We start from the raw sequence: 26,617 nt of genomic DNA, 5'->3' as shown, positions 1-26,617 counted from the left end.
TTAAGTTTAAACTGACAAAATATCCAAGTCTGGTACTTGTGAGAAGTCACTTGCTCTTGGTATATGAAATCCCCAAGTAGGTAAGTTCCACTTGGAATTCACTCATCTGGTGTGTTTTCAATTCATAGTTTTCAGTCACGTGACATGCTCGGTATCTGGAGGGCAAACAACAGACCAAGATAGCGGCTCACACCGGACTCCCTCATAGAGACGCCATAAAAGCCATTAAATTTTATTTGGATCACCTCTCAACTCAAGAAAAAGATAGATATGGACACAAACTGCAAGTGTTGGGCACTTGCAATCCATATACAGCACCATATTTCCGCCATTAAAAACCGCCCTGCAAGGGCTCGACTGTGGTAACTTTATGATTACTAGGGAATCCCTAACACAGCTCAGGCTTGTCTCCTCGTCGACCATCCAGCATTTTGGCATCGCAGAAGTAACAAACTCAAAGTAAGTGTATCACTTGCTTCCTGGTTGGCGGGCAGCGGAAAGTCTTTTTTTGTCCTCCAAGGGAGTGTTTTCTTTGGAACGTGACATCACGTGAAAACTATGAATTGCTCATTGAGGTCATAGTAAGTCCAAGTTTTCCTTTTGTACTTGGACCCCATGAACATTTTTTTTTTTCTCTCTGCTAAAAAACTTAGAAACATAAAAACTGGCAGGTAGGTTGCAAATTCCACCCACTACTAAGGCACAAAAAAACCGACAGTGACGTCATCATGGCACTGAAGTTTAAGTTTTTAAAATAGCTCTGAAACTCCTTGGCTTAGTGTCAAAAGAATCTTTGCTCCCATGGTCTGGTTCAGGACTCACCTCACTGCAAAAACTAAAATCTTAATAAGATTAATTATCTTAATTGAAGGCAAAATATATTTGTCTGACAAGATATTTCTTCTTACCAGGCGGCTTTTATGTTAGAGAATTTCACTTGTTTCAAGTTTCTTTGGTCTTAAGTAGCAAGTGAAATAATCTTGTTCTGTTGATAGATAATTATTCTTATTTTAAGTAATATTTCCCCCATTTTAATTCTTTTTTCTTGTTTTTGAGAGCTCAGTTTTTGCAGTGTGAGCCAACCCCAACTTTACGTTTTATCAAGAATAAAGTCTTAAGCCTACTCTTAAATGTGGAGATGGTGTCTGCCTCCTGAACCCAAACTGGAACCTGGTTCCACAGGAGAGGAGCTTGATAGCTGAACGCTCTGGCTCCTAGTCTACTTTTGGAGACTCTAGGAACCACAAGTAACCCTGCATTCTGGGAGCGCAGTGCTCTGGTGGGGTAGTAAGATATGATGGAAGTGAGTAGAAGGATTTTAAATTCTAGTCTGGATTTTACAGGGAACCAGTACAGAGAAGCTAAAACAGGAGAAATATAATCTCTTTTCCTAGTTCTTGTCAGTATAGTATTTATCCAGATAGCCTGATAATAAGGAATTACAATAATCCAGCCTAGAAGTAAAAAATTTCTGGACTAGTTCTTCTGCATCATTTTGAGACATGATGTGCCGGATTTTTGCAATGTTACATATATGAAAAACAGCGGTCGTTGAAGTTTGTTTTATGTGGGAATTTTTCTGACATATCCTGATCAAAGATAACTCTGAGATTCCTTGTGGTAGTACCATAACTTCAGTTTTGTCTGAGTTGCCGGTGGTGTAACTGTCCATGACCAAGTTCAGCTTATGCAAAGGAATAGGGAAGTTTTACTTTTCTGCTGGCTAAAATCCTTTTGCTGCTATCCTGTCTACAGCAATTCGTAGATTTGCTTCTGTGCCAGTACAACTCTCTGCTTCCTCAAATTGGGGAAATGCCAACTGCCATCGTGTGCAGGTAATACACTGACTATTAATAAATACCTCATACTTTAAAAAACTGAACTCTCTTTAGACAAAGTGAAAACAGATCCTGCTGATGGGGAAAAACTGAGAGCATTTCAACAGCTTTGATATTTATTACAATATAGCAAATACATAGTATAACCAGCAAACAAACACATAACATGAAAGGAAGAAAATGGCAGACTAGGAGGAAATGTCATTTGTTTGTGTGGTACATTTAGCATGGAGCAGCATGCATCACCTCAAGACCATTTATGTAAACGCAGCCATACACGAGTATGTGTTCTGGTAATATGGCAGACACAGCAACATCACTCTCACTGTTGTGCAGTACAAATTACCCATGAATCCTCTGGAGTTGCTGTGCACTGTAGGGTTTATTGCTGCCTGCCATAGTGAGCGCACATCTGTGGAGTGACCGTGCGATGTGATCATGTAATCATAGATGCAGGGGTGGTAGGGAGCCTTGCCCTCCCCTGAAAAGTACACATGCTCCTGGGGAGAGACGCCCATGGCCTTGGCACAAATTCCCATGAAGACATCGTCGATGTACATGGAGGAGTTCAGCACCAGAGTAGCATGGTAGATCTTAGCGACCACATCACCTGAAACCACATAACCCGCTCCAGAAGTGTAATCTGGGTAAGAAGGCCACGGGTACAGATCATATGGAACGTGGTATTTGCTTTGTTTACGGCGAATCGGTGGGGATCCTCTGTGTACATGACCCACCCACAGGCCTTTGCCCTGTGATTGTCCACTCAGGAGCTGTCGCAGGTATTTCACCAAATTGGGCATGTGGACGAAGATGTCATCATCCGCGGACATGAGGAAGCGTGCCTGAGGGCAGTACTTGTGGACCCAGTGGAACTGCAGAATCAGTTTGGTAGTCAAGTTGTGGAAGGTGTCGAAAAAGTTCTGTTGGATCAGGTCTCCGTAGGCCTGGTCCTCTTGCAGCAGCTTGCTCTGCACCCTTGATCTCCGCTCATCATCTGGGTGCACGCCGAGTGCAAACACCATCCTCACACTCGCCCCCAGTTCTGACCACACGAAACTCTCGTTCCCCCATGTATCCCTGATGGCCTGGCGTCGCTCAAAGTTCTCTGGCGATGACTTCACAAACAGAAGCAGGAGGACATCTTCCCAGCTTTTCCCATCTTCACCGCCACATTTTCCTGGACGGTTGATCAGGTATGGATAGTTCACTAACCCACCATCCTTTCTGTGGTGATGGTTGTTGGTCATGGCGAATGAGGAATTGAGAAACGTGTAGCTGTTGACCAGGTAGCGGTACGTGTACGATTTCATGTGGCTGACCACGTGGTGGTCCAGCTCCTCCCAGCAGACCATCACCACACACAGCACCAGGCCTGTGGTCAGCAGCTGCACACACTGGCACTTGCGAATACGACGGAAGTTTATGAACATCATGACTACAGCTTCTTTCGGTAGATCTCTAAACACTGACACGTATCCTGTGGAACAATCTAGACTTCTACTCTCTTGGATCAGTCTCTGCCTTTGTCTTACCTTTCTCTTCTTTTTCTGATAGTAGTGTTTATTTTTATCTCTGCCTCCTTTAACTCTTAAGCTTTACTTCTCAATTGACTCTCAAATCTAGCCTCCTGTTTCTAGGACTCCTTTCATTTAATTGCCTTCCTTATCATCTCCTTTGCTTTATCGTCTATTGTCTGTTTTGCCTCAAACATATCCTTTTTCCTTCCTCCCCCTGCCCTACCAGGTTTCACTTTTTGATGTCAAGTCCACCAGGCTTTTGACAGGTATTTCAGCAGTCTGGACGCTCCATTACAGATCTTCCTCTGTGTGTAGCAAAATCTACACTCCCTCATATTGATCAGATTGCAAGCATCTACAGGTAAGTCTCATTGTCCCTCCTTTAGCTTAAGAAATTCAACATGCTCTTTCGTCCTTCTCTCCTGAGAACTCCTGGTTAGTTTCACCCTTCTTTTCCACTTCCTCTCTTCCTCTTGGTTCCTGTTAGGTCAGTATTTCATAGGAACTCATGGCACCTGAAAAAGAGAGAGACAACAAAGATCAGTCATATAGACTTGGACTAGGCTTGGACTACACATTTAAGAGATTCGGCCACTATTTCAATATTTTTCTGATTAATTCAGATTAATTAATTATGTCAGTCATCACCAAACTAATCCAGCCACGGTTCCAGCCTCTCAAATGAAATAGTTTGCTGCTTTTCTCAGATTTTGTCCCATTGTAAATTAAGCATCTTTTGGGCTGTTGGTTGGGCGAAACACAATGTCTGAAGATGTCACTTTGCAATCTGGGAAAAAGCTTAGGGAATATTTTGTCCTGTTTTTTTATAGACTAAACAATCTATTCATTCCATTAAATGAAAAAAAAGGCAACAAAATATATTTCTTTAGGACATCCCAGGGGCATATAAGTGGCCCAAAGATGCAAACCACAAAACCTCACTGTCACCAGGTCACATCTGTTCAGGCATACATCATGTTTGGTAGCATCACCCTTTTTCTCTTTCTCCTGATGTTTAATGTCAGATTTTAATATTGGTGGATCGCACTAACCACTGCAGTTTAGGACAGTATTCGGCAGGTCATGTTGTTCCAGGTAGACCTAAAATTATAAGCGGATTAATTGATTAGTTGATTGATCATGAAACTGTTGTTCAAGTTGTTCAAGTAATTTACCAAGCAAAAATGCCATTTGTTGGTCCCAGCTTCTCAAATAGGATTTGCTGCTTGTCTTTTTCAAATCCTTGTAAATAGCATCCTGTTTATACAACTGACTGACTGACATTTTATAGAGTAATTAAATTATTTAAGAAATAAAACCTTCATAATGAAAATAATCATTAGTTGCAATCCATAATGTGGAATAGCTCAATTGAAGTATTATTAGATTTAGGACTGTAGCATGATCAATTAATCATTTAGTATTTAGTATATCAGAATCCAGAGAACTGAATAAGTCTCTTGGATGAGAAATGAAACGTCTTCAAGTATCTTTAACCAAGTCCAGTTGCTCTTGATTTAATCTCCCCAGGATAACTATGACCTGGATGACTGAGAACCTTCACAGACAACATATCAAAAAGAGCCCTAAGTAGGGACTGGTTTTGTCTGACCAAAAGTCCAAATGTGTGAATGAACTATATTAACTGATGTCAGAAATTTTACGAGGATAGAGAGGGCAGTTTGATCCTAAAAAGGCTCACAAAGCAAGGTATATCTGATCCTGGTTGCTGCTTCAAGACCAGTGTTGGGCAGTAACGCATCACTCAGTAACGTGTTACTCTAATAATATTACTTTTCTCAGTAACTAGTAGTGTAACACATTTTTCTAAAACACTAGTTACTTGTTACTGAAAGCACCATCCTTGACGTGAATCCACGACTGTGTCCGCTGAAAACTAAAGGAAGAAAGGAGAATGAGGGAGAGAGGCGTTCTTTCCACAGCTGTTATTTTTTATTTCAGCCGGTGGCGTTAAGAAACGTTAGGTCTAGGCTATAGGTCTGTATGCTTTGTATGAAATGTATGAAAGCAGTATTTCCCATAATTAGCCTATAATTTGGATTATTATCAACACTGACCGCCACATATTGATTTTCAATTTTTTTTTACTAGGCGTATTTAAAATCCTATTTGATTGAGAAGCTGTATTGAGGAGAATATATTCATGTCTGTCCAAACCTGTTAGAATACCCGGGTCCCAATCACACAGTTTATAAACCTGCCTCTGCCCAGACACAAGCCTCTTGGCCAGCTGCTGTCTCTTTTGTTGAAGGCTTTCTGTTTTAAATTCAGGCCATTTCTTGTTTCAATCCTAGGATAGTTTTATATTGATTGATATCTATAGTTTGTCTGCTTGATATTTCTGTAGGGAATAAAGTGTTTCTGAGGCATTAATATAATGTTTTGAAATATTTCTGTGGTGAATAATGATATCATTTTTGTTTATGGACTTGAATGTGTCTAGTGTGACTACTATGATGTTTTTAGTCTATGTAGGATCTCTATAATATTCCATAGGGGGAAAATATGAAGTATCCAACCTGTATCTCATCAATATTTCTATAAAAACTCTAATTTCTATCACTTCTACTGTCTTTATAGTATTGTTGTAATATTAAGGATAAGGACATAATGTGTATAGTATCACAATTAGTATTTCTTTAACAGTCCTGTGATATTTCTATAGTGACTTTAGTATTCTGGGAAATATTTTATTGTTGATCATCCTTGATTTACAGAGAATCAAATTTAGCCATCATATAAGCTGCGCTGCTTGAACACAACTTACGAGTAATACAGTGTAGGCCTTTGTGTGGCGAGTGGCTTTGGCATCACTTTAATTTATGCAAGAAACGCACAATGCTGTGATATCTAAAATAGTTCATTGTTGTCTTATTTTATGAACATGACGGATGAAGTTTCACTCAAATAGCAGCAGAGACTTTACAGGACAATGCCTTTATACCTTTGCAGCCAACAAAGACTATATATTAGGTTAGAATGAGATGTGATGCTTCACTTAAATGACTGGAACAATGTAATGTGTGATTTACAACATGTTGAGGCCAAAGATAGTTTTGGCATGGCAGAAAAAGTTTGGACGCCACTGGTACTAGTTCATGCTAATTCAAAATAATTAGCATTGTTTGATGACCACAAGTGTCTGCTAAATGTTACAGTTATTTACAGTAATTCCCTGGACACTCCATTATACAACTAACGAGTTTCTGTGTTTTTTTACGTGTCTCTGTAAATAATATTACAGAGTATGGTCCAGACCTGAAATGTCATAACTTTATACTGTCTCACACCCTTTAGGGCCTTTTCGTACATTAGAAGAAGAAAAGTAGAAATAATATACTGCAGGGGTCTGCAAATAAGTTTTGCATCGGAGCAATATTTTCAACCATTAGATGGTGCATGAGAATATAAGCCAAAATACTGACTTGTATCAGTATGTTGTTTGGTTAGCTCAGTTGGTGAAGTGTACTTACAACCCTATGGTTGAGTGCTTGATCCCACCTCAAGCCAATTTTTTTTTTCTCTACTCAATAAATGGATTCTGCAGCGAATGTTTCTCAGATCACGGCATGTGCTGCACTGTTTTTGTTCGCTGTTTGATCCACATCCATCAACCTATGGACGCTTTCGCAATTCTCCAGTATCTCCAGGCAGAGTACATTTAGGGGAATCACGTTTTCTGACAGCTCTTTCAGAGGCGTGTCAAGCAGCTACAGACTCTTTTAATGTTGTTCGGAATGTTTCAAAGTAAAAGCTCAGTTCAACTCCAAACACAGCATTGCAGTAAAAAAAGCTTCTCGCACTTTTATTTTGTAGGCAAAACCACTAAAGAGGAAGTGATTATGTATATATCTATTTTAGTACCGCTATCATACTATTTATTTATTTATATTTTTTGCCGCTATCAAAGCACCATAATCTGGCAGCAGGCCAGATATTACTGCTGGCGGGCAGTTTTGGCAATGGTCCATAATCACAGAGAGAATGAATGTATTTCCCTTGTCAATGTTTGTATAAACTTTGTTTAATGTGGTTTATAATGAACTGTGGTGCAGAAACAGTGACAGTGTTTCACACTCTTGGCTCACATTTTCCATGTTCTCTGTCAGTGGCCAAGTCACAATAACATATGGTTTTACTGAATAATTAAGTAAATATAATTTCTTAATATATCTACCTAAAGAAACCTCATTTCTTGACTGGCCACTCTCTGCTGTCTCAGAAGAGACACCTTCTATGCTGTGTCAGCCACCGTAGCTGTCCTTCGCTCTTTGAAAGGGTAGGGGCCAGTGGTAGACTGGATGCATATAGGAGATCACAGTTCATTTTGTCTGGCTGTACTGCAGTCAAAATAGACACCTTAACAGGTGCATATACAGTATAGGCTTCTCTAGGTAAGAGTTAATAACTGATGTACAACGACACAGTAACTTTAGGAGAGGCACCTCTGATAGGAGGAAAGAGAGAAGCAAAGTGTTCTTTGTTGACTGGTTTAACTAATTTAACTAAATTTGACTATTTTAGTGATATTGTCAAGTTTCCATCTACCTCCCAACTAATATACGTAATATAATATACTGTGGTGAACAGTAAAGCTATAAAGAAATAAAGAAATTGTAAAAAATAGAAAAAACCTGACAGACTCAGATCTTCACATCTCACATTCAGTATAAAAAAATGGCTTTATACAGTAACTTGTATAGTGTCGGTCAGTGTAATACCAACTAGTGTACAACTAACCAAGGTCACACTCAGAAGAAGATTTTTCTACCACTACTGAACACAGCAAATGGCTTTTTCTTTAGCTAAGCCACTTGCATGTAACTGTCCATATAGTGACAGTAAAGAACTTCCTGTTTGCGACCTTGGCATATGCTGTGAATGTCTGTTGGTGTGGAATGACATGTAACCCCTGCTGTCTTCCTCATATTCTCTAAACTGCCTTCCTACTTCCTATTGTGGGTCAAAATATTAGTAACAGCGTACATAGAAACATAGGGAAAGGTCAACTCCACTGAATTCTACTCTGTCCAGGCCAGTACTGAACCGTTGGGGTGTCCTCTAAAAGTTTTCTGAAGATATAACTTTTTTTTTCTCTGTCTTTTTATTGATCGTTTGTGCAGTCCGTGTGTCACAAATTTTGGGCTGGGTGCGGACGTCCACATAGGGGTCATGACATTGGCAGATGAAGACGTTGATCCCCGCAGACACGGAAACTATGAATTTGGCTTTAGTTGTCAAGATGAATGACAGACAGCTGCTGGAAAGAATGTTTGAAATCTCCTGTTTTCATGCTTATTACTTTATGTTTCAGGGCCAAGAGGCACCCTGTCTTGTCAGTCTGTGACAGCTGAAGTGCAGAGCTGTGAACAGCATCAATACGATTTTAGTCTGACATGTAGTTTTTAATGCCATAAGCATAAGGTCACTTTTAAATGTTACTAAATAAATATCATAATAAATATGGGCTAAACTGGTCAGTTTTCGAAAGAAAGCTAGCCAAATGTACTAAAAATTGAGTTTTCTGTGATTAACTTGTTTGCAGAAAAGAACCCTGGGAGGACATCTGCAACTAGCAACTGCATCATTTTATGTTGGGTTTCATGTAGAAATTAGATAAATGTGTAATTATGCTTGATACAAACAAATATCTTGTGCATTCCTAATTGGAACCAAAACACGGATACAAACAGACGGACCCCTAAACTAACTGCCTGTAACTCTGCGATGTGGATGCTATGAATGTAAGTGCCGACCCAGCACAAAGAACTATAATAGAGGGGCTTTAGCCCTATGGAGGCCCTGAGCAGAGAAGCTGCTGACGTCTGTGTAATGCTGCCACACAATAGGCTGAACACGTGTTTCCACAGCAGCATATTTAGACTGAACATGGAGGTCAACCATCAAAAGAGGGCTCTAAAAACATCCAGAGATCTTGTGACTAAACATCGTCATGAGAGCTACTTTGTACATGATGAGTACTTGTAAAGGACAAGTTGTTATCTGCACATTTTCAATTGTGACTAATTAACTACTCTATAGTCTCAAATTATACTACATGGCAGAAGTCTTCCACATAACGCCAATTCAGAAACACAAATTGTCTTTTCTTTATTGTACCCTCCATCTAATCACAGAAAACTGTCTCTGCAAACAACTTTCTGTTATCCTCGTCCGACAGCAGCTTTTAGCAACAAGTAGAGGAGAAGTGTAATTTGAGTCAACACGGACCGGCTGGGAAGTCTCGCAGTGCCTCCGAGCCAACCGGAATTGCCCCGTGCTTTGTAGTAACTTTTACTAGCAGCTAAAACGGCGGCTGTAACACGGTGGATCAATCTATTTGACCGTCGCAACCCAACTCATTTTACTATCAGAATGTGATCCATTCGGTCGGTAACATTTGAAAAGGCTATACCACGCCGCACATATACAACTTTACCCCCATTCACGTTAACAGAGCGCTAAACCGGAAGTTAGCCTGCTCGGCCGGCAAAAGTTAACACAGTGGACACTGTAGCGCTACCGCTGACTAGCTTTTGGGGGTGTAATTGCAGAATGATGGACACACCGACATAGCTACGAACGTAGACCCTAGGTAGACCCACCTCCTTTGGCAGGAAACTAGTGGTTGTTTAATACATTTTTATATGCAGTACATATCAAAGTGGTTAAGATACCACATACAGTATAATTAATACTGGTCTAGTTAGCCAAGCTAATCTGATAGCACAAGACGGTTAAGCTGGAGTTGTACTTCTCCAGGCTGGTTCATATAATTTATTTAATAATTTCTTTTTGTATAAATGGATTGGACAATTGGATGCCAAATGAGTAAAATATTGTCATGTTGTTGTTAATTCGTATTGTACCTTAGTTTAACTTTTGTATTACGTGGTGTATTGTATTTCAACTTAAGGCTGAAAAATTGTTGTTTTACTATACTACTGTACCGGACTACGATGTAAAAGCGACTGTATCTCAATGAGACCTTTCTGTTGAAATTAAGGTTAAATAAAATAAAAAAGTAAATGGAACACTGTTTTCAGTGTCCATGCAGGAGATAGGCCATGGACCCCACTTTCAATAATTAAAGTGGGGCAGCTTAAAATTTGAGACTCTTTCTAGAGATCTGCAATGTGATTCATTAGAGAGAACATTATTTGTGTTGCACACATTAATGGACATCAGTGCTCAGGTGTTGATATTGACACCAAGCAGGTTTTAGTCACTGAAAAGCCGAGATTACCCAACCAACTTGTTTCCCCTACAAGGCAGCAGACAATGCATTTGAGTTTACCTTACTACGTTTAAATTACAGGAAGTGGAAATAGATTTTGAACAAGTCTCTTAAACAGTAGGGATGACCAGGCTATTACACAGTCTGTGTGGCCTCTGTTTATGGCTCCCTTGTAAATGAGCAGTTTTGAATGTATGCAAATGGAAAACAGCGGTAACCTTTCCTCTGTGGCTTGGAGCAGAGAGAACAGATGAAATCAGATGACATAGGGGGGAGGGAGAGAGAGGGAGTGAGTTGTGGGGTAGTTGCGTTGTACAGTGTGAGAAACTGTAATGAAAAGGACAGAAAGTTGTGAACACGTCATAATTCGGGAGAAATGTGACCAGTGGGAGGAATGAGGTTAGCAAGTAGGAGCTAACGGGAGCTAACCTCTGTCGCTCTGTTTCCTTCTGCACTTCTGCGTGTTATTCTTCTGCTCCTGCGGGTCACTTTCAGGCCGTGGATAGTTCACACTGGAGTCTGATATGGGCCACATTTAAACTGTAATGTGAACTGTCAAACAAAAAAATCGGATCTGGGAAAAAAATCGAAATTGAGCATTAAGGCCTGCAGTCTGAACGTAGCCTTAGAAACTAATTGTAAAAATAGCTTGTCATGTCTTATTAAGAGGAGCTAAGCTCCCCTGTAGTTTTCACCCTGCTTGTACCACAGGTAGTTGGTAAAAAGTTTTCATAGTTTGGTAAGAGGCTTTGCTTAAATTAGCCAAAAAGACATCGGTGCATGACATGTTGGTTGGCACTAGCAACCTGCTGGTAAATAGTTAATTTTGCTTAGGCCTACGTTAATAAAAAATGAATTATGCTATGCCTATGAAGTCCCATTTAATTTACCACCTGTAGCCTAAATAGGGATATGACTTCATATAGGTCCAGTGATCCCATTTTCCCAGCCCAGTGCGGCCCACCACAGTCTAATCTTCCAGTTTTATAATGAAGCAAAAACATTCACAACACTTCTCATAATAACACAAAAGGTCTCAAAAATTGTTTTGCACCATTGCTTTGTGTCTGTCAAAACAACTAACAAATCTGGCTTTGTGCTTTATCAAATCGCAAAAGATTGCGATTTAATTAAATAAGTATAATAAGAAGGCCTATAAATAAGATATTAAATCAGTATATATATGTTATTTATGAGGTTAAAAAAGTAACTAAGTAACGTTTACTCAGAGTAAATTTTAAATTAGCTACTTTTTCCTTTTAATTTAGTAGATTTTTATACCAGTAACTTTACTTGTAGTAAGTAAAAATTCATTGGTGTAACAGTACTTTTACTTAAGTACAATATTTTAGTACTCTTTCCACCTCTTGATGACATGTGCTATCTACCCAGCAAATTAGAGCACTTCTTAACTAACCAATATGTTGTGTATCATACTTACTCACACATGTTTATTTAATGTGAGTTTAATAATACAGTCTGTTAGCCCTGATAACTCTGGTAACTGGTCTGAGACACGTATGAATAATGTCTACAGTCTAATCTTTTCTGTAACAGAAAGTCCTCACCCAAATTCCAAGGGAAACATGTGATTATTTCATGAAGAAGGTTGCGAAAATTGAGATTTGGAGATGGAAGTTGCATTTCATTCCAAAGTATTCTGATTTAACAACTGTAGATATATGTTGTAGTTTTGGCCAACATTTATTCACTTGTAACATTGTACCCACCTGGTTGTACAGATAACCTACTGGGGGGCACATACCCCCGTACAGGTCACAGCCGAAGTGCCTCTGTACACTCTGATGGATTTTAATTAAAAAAAATTAAAACATACAAACATAAGGCCCAATTAAAAAATGAATCCCAGTCTTCTCCTATTAGGATTAATGAAGTCAGGCTTGTGTTGTCAGATGATGAAGTGCCCTCTTGCACGTTATAAGCAGGATGCCACAATTCATGTCAAGTGTCATATGAATGTCATATTAAATATCTGGTGTTACCACACACCTGCGTCCTAAAAGGTTTGATTGAAAACACAAGTTACTACAACGGTGTAACCAACACCCTTACTTCATGAGACAGTTGAGTGGAATAGGCATGGGAAATATAATCAATCTATAATAAACAGGATGGTATGCATTTCACCAATAGGTTTGTTTTGGTATACAATGGATATTCATTTTAGAGTTATTTACTGCATGTCAACCACTGAACAGTGAACCAGTGAGTGTTTGCATTTGTCTGAAAGTTTGCATTCTAAAACATTTGCATGCTAAGAAAAGGCAAATGAGACAATGGAGAGATGAAATGTGCCATCCAAAGTGGCTTGATAACAGCACTGAATATAGGTTTGTAATAGTAAGATGTCACCAAAAACAAAATCCCTGACACACACTGAACATCAAGTATGACCTGAAATAAGCTTTTTACATAGTGTAATATATACATACACAATTATTAGGGGAAAAGTTGAATGGTCTTGATTGGATTAATCTTGTTATGTCAGATCTAGATGTAATCTAGATGTAATCTAGATCTGCTCATTTATGAAAAGCACTCTGACATAACTGTTGTTGTGATTTGGTGCTATATAAATAAAACTGAATTTAATATCATCATTGTCATTTTGTTGCAACATTGTTTAAATGGAACATTAATGTCAATAAAGCACACTGAACTGAAATGAACTGTGAAAAACCTCTCCTCACACATAAAACAGAACATGTATTCAAATGAATGAGTCAGTTGGCTTAACCTTAACTGTATTTAATTTTAGCAGTTGATAACACTATCCGGTTGTAGTTGTATCGTTTTCCACATTACTTCACCAGCTAATGTGATCCACATTACTATCTATCTATCTATTATTAAAGTGTTGATTTTAGCCAGCAAGAAAGGATGTAACCTAATTTTACAAAGCAAATGTGGAGCGGTTTGTTTCCTAGCCTATAGTGATGCAAGGCAAGGCAGCTAGCTAACGCTAATTAGCTTGGGCCTGCCGCAGTTTGCTTTGTAACGTTCAATATAGATTTATTGTAGTTTTACCAATACTCAGGTACACAGTTTCTCCAATGTCTCAGTCGCTGTAACTAACGTGACCCACATAGTATACAACAGGCTACTGCAACAAACAACACAGAGGAAGACCCATCCACTAACATTACAGTAACGTTACTTAGTGCGGTCTGACTTTCATAAAGTGTGGAACCAATCTTGTTATTCAGTCTAGCTCACTAACCGTTTCATTACCATCTAATACATGTAGCTGTGTTGCTATTGCTGAGCCTCCAGTGAAAGATAAATTTAACGTTATCAAGGGTTTACCTGAGTTGTTGTGTGAAGCTGTCTCCCTGTCTGCGTCACTGGCACCGCCCCCTTCGGAAAACGCGGCTCTACGTGTCTTTGCATTGACTTTGTATGTTAACTTACCGTCCCGAACGCTCGCTTCGCTTTTGGTCTGAAAGCACCATAATAGTTGGCTCTGACCTACAGTAACACTACTGTATCGTAGAACAGAGTGGAAACCTGGCAATGCATCAGTTTAAAAGATCTAGAGCTTAGATTTAAAACACAAACAGCATCCCGTGCTCCAGATGAACTCATGAAAGAAAGGTGCTTTTCTCTCTGAAAGCAAGCTATTTTGCTCCAATGTCCTTGATATAAGTTGAGCTAAACACTTTTATTTGAAGCCAAAGATAATTATAATGATATAATATGGACATCTGTCCTGAGTTCTTAAAAGTTTTGTTAGAACATCCTGTTTGCTCAGTGTTCCCTTGTTTGCCTAGCCTGCTCAGTCGGTGCCTGATTCAGCCACTTCCAAGTGAAAAAGCGCTTTGAGTGCTGGGACTATTTACTTGTCTGCCTTCATCATCACACATCCAACTTTTTTTGCCTCTCTTATCTCTCTAACTCAGTACTGCAAGCTGACACCTTTATCTCTGAACACTGGATGGTCTTATAGACTTAATTTAGAGCAACACCCTTCAGCACACAAACACACACAAACACACTGTGTTCCTGACTTACCATTTTGACTCCAATCCATATGTAAGGTAAAAAACCCTCCTACTCTGCTCTGCTCAGCTTCTGTAAACTAATTCTCTCTGTGATACTTCGCTACGTAACTCTTCCAACTGCTTCACTTCTTTTATCTTATCTCTGCTCGGTGCCATTCACAATTTCCTCTTCTCCTCTTCTATTTCCTCTCACTTTCCCCCCTGTCTGTTGTAGTAGTAGCAGTAGTAGCTTCAGTGTCTGCTTTGATTTTCCAAAGAGAGAGAGAGAGAGAGAGAGAGAGAGAGAGAGAGAGAGACTGGCATGGGGAAAGAACCATTGGGCAGCAGGAGGAGACCTTTTTACCTCCCCTTCATTTTATCCCTCCCCCTTCTATCTGTGCTTCCTTTTAGACAGTGTTTAAATTTATTTATTCACATTGGAGGAATTTCAGTTTCGTATGAATGAATACTACTTGCTTACCCACAGATACAGTACAGCAGCTGCACTTTCTAAATAGCAAACAGACCTGGGTTCTCCTCCCACGTGCTGAATGTTGTAAAGAAACAGACTCGTTAATCACATAGTAATATGAGAAAAAAAAGCCCTTTTGAAAAATGGAAAACTATGCAAAATAGCTCTGGTATTATTCATAATTCATAATTCATATTTCCATATGCAAAAAGCAAGATTATAATATCTATAATAATATCATATAATACAAGGCTGTTGAAACAAACATGACAATTACTACAAGGATAACAGATAGATACTTGCTCTGCGGTCTGGTGGTGTGAAAGCAGATACTTCTGTATCTCTTGCCAGACTGCAGCAGGGTGAACAGGCTGTGGCTGGGTGGGTTAGTCTTTTGGTATCCTTTGTGCAGGCACCTCACTTCACCGATATCACTGATACTCAGGAGATGGGTACCAATGATCTTCTGAGCAGTTTTAATCACCCGCTGCAGAGCCCTCCGATCCTGGGCCGTGCACATCCCATGTCAGTTAGTGACGTTTCCAGTCAGGAAGACACAGGAATTTGGGCTTTTTAGCCGTTCACCAGCGTGAAGATGTGAGATGACCCTTTCAGGTTCTCTTTGATGTTGAACCTGTAACTGTTCACCTGCTCCACCGATAGACAGGAGTGTGTGTCTTCACTTTTTTTTCAGCAACAATGATATAAACTACAGTCTGTTGTGAATTATTTTAGAGCATTATAGCCTAAATTGTTATCATTAATTACACAAGCGATGGTGGTCTACATTGTCATCATTTAAAGTGTTATTTTATAGTGTAAAGTTAGGATCACAGTGTTAAAACGCTATAGCTCTGAGTGTATGTGCTCCTTTTTGTATCTAACTGCCCAGGCTCAGCAGTAGCACAGTGAGATCAGCAAGGCATCATCAAAAACACCAGCAAAGGAAAATGTAGAAGCAGAATTAGTGAAAATTGTGTTACAAAACATCCATATAGTCCATCACAGTAAGAATGTCCTGTCTCCAGCACACAACACAAAAGACACCAGCTTATTCCACAAAGTCCGGTTATGGTTAAAATAGCATGATCAGCAGAAGCCATGCCTAGGACACAGAGAGGGGGAACAGTGCAGAGAAAAAACAGACATCAGTCAAGAAACAGTCATCAGTGACTATCCTTAATTCATAATTTTTAATCATTTTATTATCCTTAATTAGTATTAATCATTAATCATTCTTAGTCAGTTTATTAATAATCTTTACTTACTTTTTAATTTTTTTACCTGGATGTGCCTTGTCTTTACCTACAAATTCTGAACTGTAGAAACAAGCTCACTGTGGTTAAGATCCTTGAGTGGGAGTATTGACTGCAGACACCGAGACCATGCACGCCTTGTTCAGCTGTTATCTACTGTTGATTTATGACTGCAGGAGAGGCTGCAGGTGTTCAAAATCTGCTGTGACAAGTGCATGCCTCGTTCTGCTGTTATCTACTGTTGTTATGACTACATGAGGAACTGTTGAATTGTATCAATTGTATCATTGAATTAAGGCCCGTTTATACTCCTGCGTAGGGTCTACGTGCGTAGCCTTAGGCGTAGGTACGCACGTAGCCATGCATTTATACTTGTGCTTAGGTGTTTCCGTCATTCTGCAATTACACCCCCAAACGCTAGTCGGCAGTAGTGCTACAGCGTCCACTGTGTTGAGTTTTGCCGGCCGAGCAGGCTAACTTCCGGTTTAGTGCTCCGCTAACGTAAATGGGGGTGTAGCCTTTTCAAATGTTACCGACTGAATGGATCACATTCTGATAGCGAAACGAGTCATTTTGCTCGTGTTGTGACGGTCAAATATATTGATTCAATGTGTTACAGCCGCCGTTTTGGCCGCTAGTAAATGTTACTTCAAAGCGCGGGGTACTTCCGGTCCACTCGGAGGCATTGCGAGGCTACCCAGCCGACCAATCACAGAGCTTATGGTCCATGTCGACTCAACGTGTATTTACATTTTTGAGGAGGTGCACATCAGGCGATGGCGTAGCCCCATAGCCTATGCCATCACCTACGCCGTCGATTTGACGCAGAAGTATAAATTGCACTTTAGTCTACTGATATAAAGACAACATGTTTAATTACTAATTAAGGGTTTGATTGTCAACTTCTGACCTCTGATTATTACAGCCTGTGTGAACTTTGAGTAAGCTTGCTGAAGGAATGTATGATGACAGAAAAAGCGACAGAGGCTTACTAAAATCCCGTCAGATAGTGGATGACAAAAAAAACAATACAGTAATAAATGACAGCTGGAGAACAGTGTTAATTGGTAAAAGAACACATGTAAGCAGCATAAAAGCAGAGGAAAAGAAGTTCACCATAAGGAAAGGTGGGGGCAAACCAGCCCAGAGGGGTATATATAAGACTGTCTGCAGACCACAGGATTGACACCATCCTCCAACCTGCTGGGATGTTGTACGGGTCCTGTTTTGGAATAAACTCTTTTGCACCGACTCTTGACCGTCTCCAGAGAAGTTTTTGACTGCAAATTTATTGACTATAATAGAAAGTTAATGGAGTATTTTTTGACAAAGTTTATAAAGCTGGTGAAGGTGGGGACCAGGAGTAACTGGCCCAGCCTGGTCGTACATCTGACCCAACAAGTCCCCTCCAAAAGTATAGGAATGGTAAGGAAAGTTCATTTGTTTTTGTTGTTCACTGAAGACATTTGGGTTAAAGATCAAAAGATGAGTATGAGACAAGAGTTCAGAATTTCAGCTCTCATTTCTTGGTATTCACATCTAGCTGTGTTAAACAACTGAGGACATATCACCCATTTTTCAAGTGAGCAAAACTACAAACATTTCCTGTTAAAGAGCTGCGGTAAAAGCCTGGAATAGCATCACAAATGAAGAATGCAAAAGTTTGGTGATGTCGATGAGTCGCAGGCTTGAGGCAGTTATTGCAAGCAAGAGTTATGCCACCAAATATTAAATGTTATTTACTTTAAGATTATTTATTCCAATACTTTTGCTCACCTAAGAATGCTGTGGTCTAATACAAACGGTGATATGTCCTGAGTTGTTGAACACATCTAGATGTGAATACCAGGAAATAAAAGCTGAAATTCTGAACTCTTGTCTCATACTCATCTTTTGATCTTTTGAACCCAAATGTCTTCAATGAACAACAAAAACAAAGGAATTTGCCTTACCGTTCCAATACCTTTGGAGGGGACTGTACATACATTCTTCACACACACATTTTGACATGCAGACCAGAGGAGCTGGGGATTGATCATCTTCTTCCACTGATCTTATGATTAGTGGGCGACCCTCTATGCCTCTAAGCCACAGCTGTCCCCTAAATTGATGGAGTACTCATTAAAGGCTGTGTTGCTGGTTTGTCAGCTTGGAAAGACACCCCATCAGAGCAATGGATGGATGAATGGATGAATGGTTTTGGGGGAAAGGTCTGACAGAAGGGTTTCATTTTCTCTGCGTTAGAAATCACTATTCTTTCCTCTTTTTCTGCAGACACATCATGACTGAGCTGATTGAAACAGAGAGGCTATATGTGGAGGAACTGCAAAGCATCATGGAGGTACGGGGTGTCAGCTGTTTTTTACATTGCTTCATGACTAACTTACATTCAAAACATTTGTAATTGTTCACTGTTCAGTTGGATTTGTCTCTGCTCTGCAGCTTGAGAAGCAAAGCTCGTGAAACAAACAATCTCTGCTCGGACTGTAATACTGTTTTTGCATGTTAAACAATAGTTGACTAATTGAAGGATCAATCTGGTTACATACCACTTGGGTCTTATTTTGATAGTTTTGGCCATTGGTTTTGGCCATTGGTTAAGATTCTCTCCTGGCTGTTTTCGCATGACAAGAAACTGAGGGAATATTAGTGATATTTCATTTTTGATCACTTTTGGTTTTACCTTCATATAAAGTTGTTCAGATAATCTGGCTAAATGGGTCGATTATTTAAAACCTGTCTAGTTGTCTGACTGTAATATCTCCTGTCAGACTTTAAAACAGTAACACAAGTAAGACCCTAATTGTAATTAACCAGAATTATTTTATTTCCTTTAATGATCCAGTCATTTGTCAGTCAATATTAAACATGTCCAAAATAGGAATTAGGGTTAAATTGATAATTAAATATATGCATACCTATACAGTATGTACACATACAGTAGCTGTCAGTAAAAGCCCGTTACCTTTCTTTTCTCTAAAGTCTACCAATCAGATTAAGAAAGGTAGGTAACACCCAGCACTCATGAACCACATGAAGTAAGAAAAACACCTTTGTGCTAGTTTTATTATTTACCATTATCTGTCATTCAATGGGTGTTTCATGTTTTTTGACAAAGAAGAATCTTCCCAACTCATAAAGCAGCAAGAGAACCTGAGACATCCTGACTTATAGTACCTGGTATGGATCTCCACTGGAACACTACATATAATGTTAGATAGATAGATAGATAGATAGATAGATAGAAAGATAGTGTGGTGGGAATTGCGTGTTTAAATAAACAGTTCAGGCAAACACTTGTCTTTCTGTGAATTTTATTCAAGTCTTCTGCAGAAAGACTCACAGCAAAACACATACATGGATGTTCGAATGAGTGAGGAGAGCTCCGTGAGCCTGTTATTTATCCAGCTTTAGGGTCAATCATATCATCCCACGGAGACACATTGTCCCTGAAGTCTGGATAACACAGAGAACAGAGAAATTTTGACTGTTACGTTTACACAGATTCAGTGCCACATCACAGATGAGTCTCCCTGAGTCCAGGGTTACATGCAATATGTTTGGAATTCCCATTACATTACTCCCTTTTAGCATTTTATGCTAACCAAACATAAGAATACAAACATATTATTAACCTTACTTGCAGAGTAGGTGATTAGGTAAGAATATAAGAAATAGACACAGAAAAATATAATGTAAGAAATGCAAAAATGTGAGAATATAAGACACAATACAAACACTTGTAATTATGCAAAATGTGGAATTTCATTATATTTGCAAAGACTAATGATTCAGAATATAGCTAAGAAACTTAGAAATGATTCAGATTAAACTTCATTTTCATCCCCACTGAAAGGTGGGATCCACTCCATCGAATCGGTGGGTGCAGTATGTAATTGCATATACTGACCCATAGATGATTTAATAGCTGTAGCAATCATAGATCTAGCACAAGGGATCACACAGCATGTCAGGAGGAGGAAAGCACCGAGAATGACAAACAGTGGGGTCAACATTTTAAACAACATATTCTTCCATCCGCCTGTTGTCAGCCACGACCACATGTCCCATCCCCCAGAGTCCTGCGAGTCCTGACTCTTCTCCTCGTGCAGTAGATCATTCAGGTGGGAGACAACATGAGTCATGTTGTCCGAGACATCTGGGATGTATGTACAACAGTCCGTTCCAATTATGTGGCAAACTCCGCCTTGAGTCGCCAGCATCAGGTCCAGTGCCATTCTGTTCATCTCTGGCATCATATCTGATCAGTTGTGCCACCTTGCCTACCGCTGTAATCAGTGTGCCCATGGTGAGTGTTTGGGAGATTAGTGGTTCTAGGTGATCTCAGAGACCTCCACTCCCCTCCCTCCCTAGGAACACAAGGCAGGGGAAAGCTCAGCTCACTCACTGATCTCCATCTTCACCTGGTCTGAGGCCTTTTGGTTGCTTTGGCCCTCGTTTGCAGTGGGTGGCGTGAATCCAAGTTGCTCTTTCAGCCACTTTTACTGCTGTTTCTGTTGTTAGCAGTATCTGAAATGGCCCAGTCCACCTGCGAGCCCACTAATGCTTTCTCCTGAAGTCCTTTACCACGATCCAGTCCCCTGTCTCCAGATCGTGCAGTTTCTTTTCGGCAGCTTTTAGGATGGTGTTTTTGACCTGCATGTGAATTCCGGAAAGAACAGAGGACAAATTAGCACAATATCTCAGCATTTCATCCTCACATTGGCTGGTATCAGGGAGTTGTCTTCTAGCTGGCCCAATCCCCGTGTTCAATGGTCTGCCAAATAGGACTTCAAAAGGACTGAGACCCCCTCTGCCCCTCATCCGGCTTCTCATGTGCATTAAAACGATCGGCAAGCTGGATGCTAAGCGCAATGTTGCTTGAGATCAATCCCAATATCCTCCCCTACACTCTTCAGTGCTGTGCTAATGAAAGGTGTGCCATTATCACTGGAGGTCTTAGTTGGGATTCCCCAGCGAGGAATGATCCGGCTTATCAAAGCTTTTGCAACTGCTGCTGCATCCTGTTTAGATGTTAGAAATGCCTCTACCCATTTAGAGAACATATCTACCATGATAAGACAATATTTCTTCCCCTGTGACGGTGTCAGTTGAATGAAGTCCATTTGCAGATGCTCAGATGGTTTGTCTGGGGGTGGGTTTGCCACCTGTGAGATCTGAATCAGCCGCCACACATTGTTAGTTGCACAAATCATGCAACTTTGACAAAATTTCTGGGAGAGTTGTAGAACCCCTTTGTGAACCAGTATCTGTTTAGTTCCTGTGTCATACTCCCTTTTATGATGATACATGGTCTTTACCGTGTGTCAACTTAGCATAATAAGGAAACAGATACTTAGGCAGGCACGGCTTCCCATCAGGCCCATACCACACTTTGTCAGAAAATGTGCAGCCTGCTTTCTTCCAAACAGCTCTCTCCTATGGACCCGCTCTCGCCTGTAATTCCTGCAAATCAGCAGTAGAAGTCAATGGTGGGTCAGGTAAAACAGTACATTGGGTGGTTAGTGTGTGTTTTGCTGCAGCCTTTGCTGCAAGGTCAGCTCTGGCATTTCCCTGTGAGATAGGATTGTTAGTGTGAGTGTCACATTTACACACAGCAATAATTTTGGGCAACAGCACAGCATCAAGTAGGTCAGCAACCAGTGTGTGATGAGCAATAGGTTTGCCTGTGGATGTTAAAAACTTCCTGTTTGCCCACAATCTCCCAAAACCATGAATAACACCCCAAGAATAACGGCTGTCTGTAAAAATATTTACAGTTTTGTCCTTTGCATATTTCAGAATAGTTTGAAGGGAGCGGTTTTGCTAAAATTGTGTCATGCAAAGTTGTTACTGCAAAACCTGCTCTATGTTTACCAGTTGCTGGATCACGTGATGCTGAGCCGTCCACAAACAACTTCATGTCTGGGTTTGTTAGAGGAGTCTCCTGCAAGTCTGCCCTTAGAGAGCAGGTTTCTGTTATGACTGTAACACAATCATGCGGCTGTCCTTCACCTGGAGTTGGGAGGAGAGTAGCAGGATTCAGTACAGTGCAGTAATGTTAGATATATCAAGCAACACGGTCTTGTATCTCAGCCACCTGGATGTGGAGAGATGAGATGTTTTTTGTTCAAGCAAAATCATCGACAGCATGTGGAACCAGCAATGTCAAGTCTGAATAACCCACAATGTCACGTGATGCCATGGCTGCTTTTTCAGCAGCCGCCACAGCTCTCAGGCAGTTTGGCAGCCCTGCTGGTCCAGTTTGGATGAAAAATAAGCTACAGGTCTCAGTCGTCCCCCATGGTCTTGTAGTAGTACTGAGGTCATGTACCCTCCCTTTTTGTCAACAGTCTGTGTGAAAGGTTTGTTACAGTCGGGAAGACCCAGGGTCGGTGGAGACTGAAGAGCCAGCTTTAAATCAACAAAAAATCTCAGGCCTTCCCCATGTGCGGTTTCTGCCCATGCTGCCTTAATGTGAGCACTGTCATTCATAAAAAGTTAATTTACCTGTTTTTTTGCCTCTCATTTTAGGACGGTCTAAAATGCTTCAATTTGCTTTGGGGTGAGAGGGCTCTTCTTTTTCCCTTTTGCATTGATCACATGACCCAAAACAATATCATTCAGAAACAGACTGCAGTTTAGATCTGCTAGCTTCATGGTCATCATCAGGAAGGTGTTAAATCTAGAGACGTCTTTCACAAAGATTTGTTTGCCATGACTTTTTTTTTAATCTCTTAGAGGGCTTTATCTCATGGTTATCAAATTTGACATCAGAAAATCTGTTTCTAGAACAGTTCTTACCTCATTCACTACAAAGAAAATATTTTACAATGTACCTGTAGACTTTGAAAGTCAACATTTTGCATCTGATGTCTTTCCCCATCCATCGGCCTCACAGCATGTTTTCACCCAGGGTCCTAAATCCTCCCACCTGTCATGTATAGCTTTGACCAGAGGGACATGAGGAACTGAGTTAGGAATCTGAAACAGAGTTTTGCAGTGTGGGTCATTCACAACAACAGAAATAGCACATCTGTTATTGCTCCAATACAACCAGTTCAGTCTCAGTGAGTTCTTATCTCTATGTTTTCTGAACCATTGTTTCTCAAAGGTCGTATCAGCACCAAGATGTGTGTGTGACCTGCAGCCCAGTTCTTGTGGGGACATGAAGTCTGTGTTATTGAAAAGTGTCTCGACTTCCGCGATTAATGAATGATTAACTGAGTTCACTGCTGCGGCATCTTCCGCTAATAATCACATAGCAACTCCCTTTGACTCTGTTTAACAAACTGTGATGCCATGTCAGAAATTCTGGCCACCACAACCTCCTTGGGAGTGGAAATCAGAATTATGCCCAACAAACACATCAAATCAAGCGAGGAGATTCACAGGGCAATGGTCTGACAGCAAAAAAGAATGTTTGAAATGCTTTTCAATCTCCTCACCGCATGTTAAAGGTGCTGTGAATCTCTCCACCAGAGGTTTCCCTGAAACCCCCACTGTCCTGAGACCTCCAGCGCTCCTTTTTGGAGAAGTTTGAAATTCTTGACTTCTAATGAGTGATTCTGTGGCTCCTGAGTCAACTAGAAATCTGATATCTTTCCCTGCCACATTGTAATAATAATAATAAATTTTATTTATAATGCACTTTACATTTCAGGGAAATCTCAAAGTGCTACAGCAACAAGGGGTTAAAAACAGTTCCAGAAAATAACAATCGCAATAAAACACCGTAACAAAAGATTTAAAACCATGACTGTTAAAAAGCCTTTTGAAATAGAAAAGTCTTTAGGCCCTTCTTAAAAACCTCCAGAGTTTGTGGGGCCCTTAGGGGCTCTGGGAGGGCATTCCAGAGCCGTGGGGCGACTGCCTGGAAGGCCCTGTCTCCCATGGTGGAGAGTTTAGTCCTTGGTTGGTGCAGGCAGTGGGTAGATATGATATGATATGCGCATATCCGTTGATAGCCCATTTAGCATATATCCCTCATGTATTTTATCAGTTTCCTGTCTCTGCTCAAGATACACAATAGCCTCATTTATCAAAGTCTGCATGTCTGCTTCTGTTTTAACGTATGTGTGTGTGTCTGTGTCAGTGTCTGTGTGGGTGCTCTCATGTGATTCATGTGCAGGTTGCTCTGTCATCTCAGTTCCAGTCTCCAAACCTTCCTTCCCTGGCCTCGGTTTCCCCCCTGCTAGTCAGTCAGCCATCTGTCCTATGTTAGCCTCTGGGCAGTCTCGGGCCCAATGTCCTTGCTTTTTGCAGATGTAACAAGCATCAGATCTGCCACGGACTCTGCCTCTGACTCCTCAACCCCGACCTCTGTCCCGTCCTCTGCCTTTTCTGTGATGTTGTTGCAGCTGTGCCATTTGCAGCCTGTTTTTCTGCTGCTCTCTGTCATCCTTTTTGTCCAGGAGGAACTCCTCCGCATGTACATGTCTTTGAACAATCTCCAGGTGACCATGTTGCCATGTCAAACTGTTGCGTTTCACCATCTTAGCGATCTCCGGCCTCAGGCCGGTGAGAAAGTTGTTTCTGAGAGTTGCCTCCCATGGGGTGATGTCATGTGATGGTCCCATCACAGCCGGCTTTAACAAACCGCTGTGTGTTTCATGAAGGTCAGCGAGGGCTGGATGGCACCCCGTAAGGTGGTGTGGTTGCTCCCCCTCCCACAGCTGCGGCTGCTTGTTGCAGCTCGTCCTGCAGGTACATGGGTTTAACCACATGTTTCTCCTCCACTGCCTGTCCGCTTGACAGTGGCTGAGCTGATGCTTCCGCTCCAGCTACAGGTTGATCAGTAGGTGGAGCAGGTATTTGGCCGAGGTGGCCGTGGGGGAACCGAGTCCAGGTCCGGATCTAGTTTGACACACTGAGATGCAGAATTGTTAGAGGGGTCGGTCCCTGCCCGTAATTTTCTGTCCCCTGTGGCTCGCCTCTCTCAGCCATGCTGAATATGCGGCCCAGTTAGCTTTAAAGGTTTTTCTCTCCCTCTCCTTTTTCTCTAATTGAACCCTCAGAGCTTTTAACTGTCTCAGGCTGAAGCTGCCAGTCGCTGGAAAACCACACTGCTTAATCCACAAGTCCAGCTGGTCAATACTGCCCAAACCATAATTAGTCGTCATGTAATTAATTTTTAGTTTTTTATTAGTTTTTTGAACCCATTTTCCTTCGGTTGTTTTATAAATAGCCCTTAATTCCCAGAAAGTAATAAAAAATTTACCTTCTATTTTGTCTTTTAAAATTTAGAATTAGGTGCCTCTTTTGTTTTAAATTTGGGAGGCTTGTTTAAGTCTTGTGGTATGAGGACCTTACCTTGAAGCCGGGCGCCTGGGAAAAGTTCAATTCTATCTATATTAAATTAAATAAATCGATATTACCTCTACTTACATGTTGCTATTAAATGTTAACAAAGCTACTAGTCTTAGGAAATCCTGTTTAGAAAAAGCCTTTGTTCAACATTCACAGGGTCTGTCAGTTTTTTTATTTTTTCATTCACACAAGGCTGTTTTCAATTCTCACTCAATTTTTTTTCATACGCAATCCAGTCATGTATCTGTAGTAAACACATTCAGCAGTCAACAATACTGTATGTTTACTTTGTATTCCCCTAGAATAGCAATAGTAAATTGTAAAAATAGTAAAAATAGTAAAAATAATATGAAATATTTATATTTTTTTTATATATTTTTTTTCCCCAAAAAAATTCTTAAATTTTATTGCGAGTCTTATGACTCACAAACCCCTACTTTACTGTGGGTCCCAGACCCAAAAGAACTGGTGCAACAGTAGGTCCCAGACCTATAAGAAATCCACTGCCCCCCAGTGATTTCTTGACTATAGTACCTTTAACACAAAGCTTTGCCGATTCACACAGCGGCCCCGGGCCTGCCCTGCTGACACGTCTGTCACGCGCACCCTGAGAGGTAGCGAGAATCGTTCCACTTGAACAGTCTACTCACCAAAAAGAGAGTGTTGCCAGCCACCAGGTTCTTTGTGGATCACAGCAGTGAGGGAGCCTCAGACACTCAGGTGTCAGGCCCTCAACGTCTCACAAGTATTTTGGAGGGGAGTCTCAGACTCCGGCCGTACGGTTTTTCACCTGCAGCTCCGAATGTCCGAGTCCTCTCACGCGTGTGACCAGCCGACAACGCCAAAATTGTGGTGGGAATTGCGTGTTTAAATAAACAGCTCAGGCAAACACTTGTCTTTCTGTGAATTTTATTCAAGTCTTCTGCAGAAGGACTCACAGCAAAACACATACGCCGTGTACAT

The 26,617-nt window shown here is 40.7% G+C and overlaps 2 protein-coding genes across 3 annotated transcripts in view; one reads left to right on the top strand and one right to left on the bottom strand.

The window, feature by feature from the left end:
- mcf2l2 (MCF.2 cell line derived transforming sequence-like 2) overlaps nt 1-26,617 on the top strand; it is a 117,639-nt gene that overhangs the window by 45,537 nt on the left and 45,485 nt on the right. For both annotated transcript variants that reach the window (XM_046042469.1, XM_046042468.1), the window contains exon 16: nt 18,620-18,686. In XM_046042469.1, the coding sequence (XP_045898425.1) occupies nt 18,620-18,686 (67 nt within the window). The remainder of the gene's footprint in view (nt 1-18,619; nt 18,687-26,617) is intronic.
- On the bottom strand, nt 1,999-14,771 carry LOC123966285 (lactosylceramide 1,3-N-acetyl-beta-D-glucosaminyltransferase A-like). Its single transcript, XM_046042470.1, has 2 exons — nt 14,649-14,771; nt 1,999-3,873 (listed from the first exon to the last, which is right to left on the bottom strand). The coding sequence occupies exon 2, from the start codon at nt 3,272-3,274 to the stop codon at nt 2,096-2,098; it is 1,179 nt and encodes a 392-aa protein (XP_045898426.1). The 5' UTR covers nt 3,275-3,873; nt 14,649-14,771; the 3' UTR covers nt 1,999-2,095.

The sequence above is a fragment of the Micropterus dolomieu genome, unplaced genomic scaffold, assembly GCF_021292245.1.
Source record: "Micropterus dolomieu isolate WLL.071019.BEF.003 ecotype Adirondacks unplaced genomic scaffold, ASM2129224v1 contig_13071, whole genome shotgun sequence".
NCBI lineage: Eukaryota > Metazoa > Chordata > Actinopteri > Centrarchiformes > Centrarchidae > Micropterus > Micropterus dolomieu.
The sequence above is the reverse complement of the archived record's forward strand: the minus strand, read 5'-3'. Positions and strand labels throughout refer to the sequence as shown.

Excerpts from the sequence above, each read along its gene's own strand:
- LOC123966285 (XM_046042470.1), bottom strand. The coding sequence starts at position 3,274 with ATGATGTTCATAAACTTCCGTCGTATTCGCAAGTGCCAGTGTGTGCAG.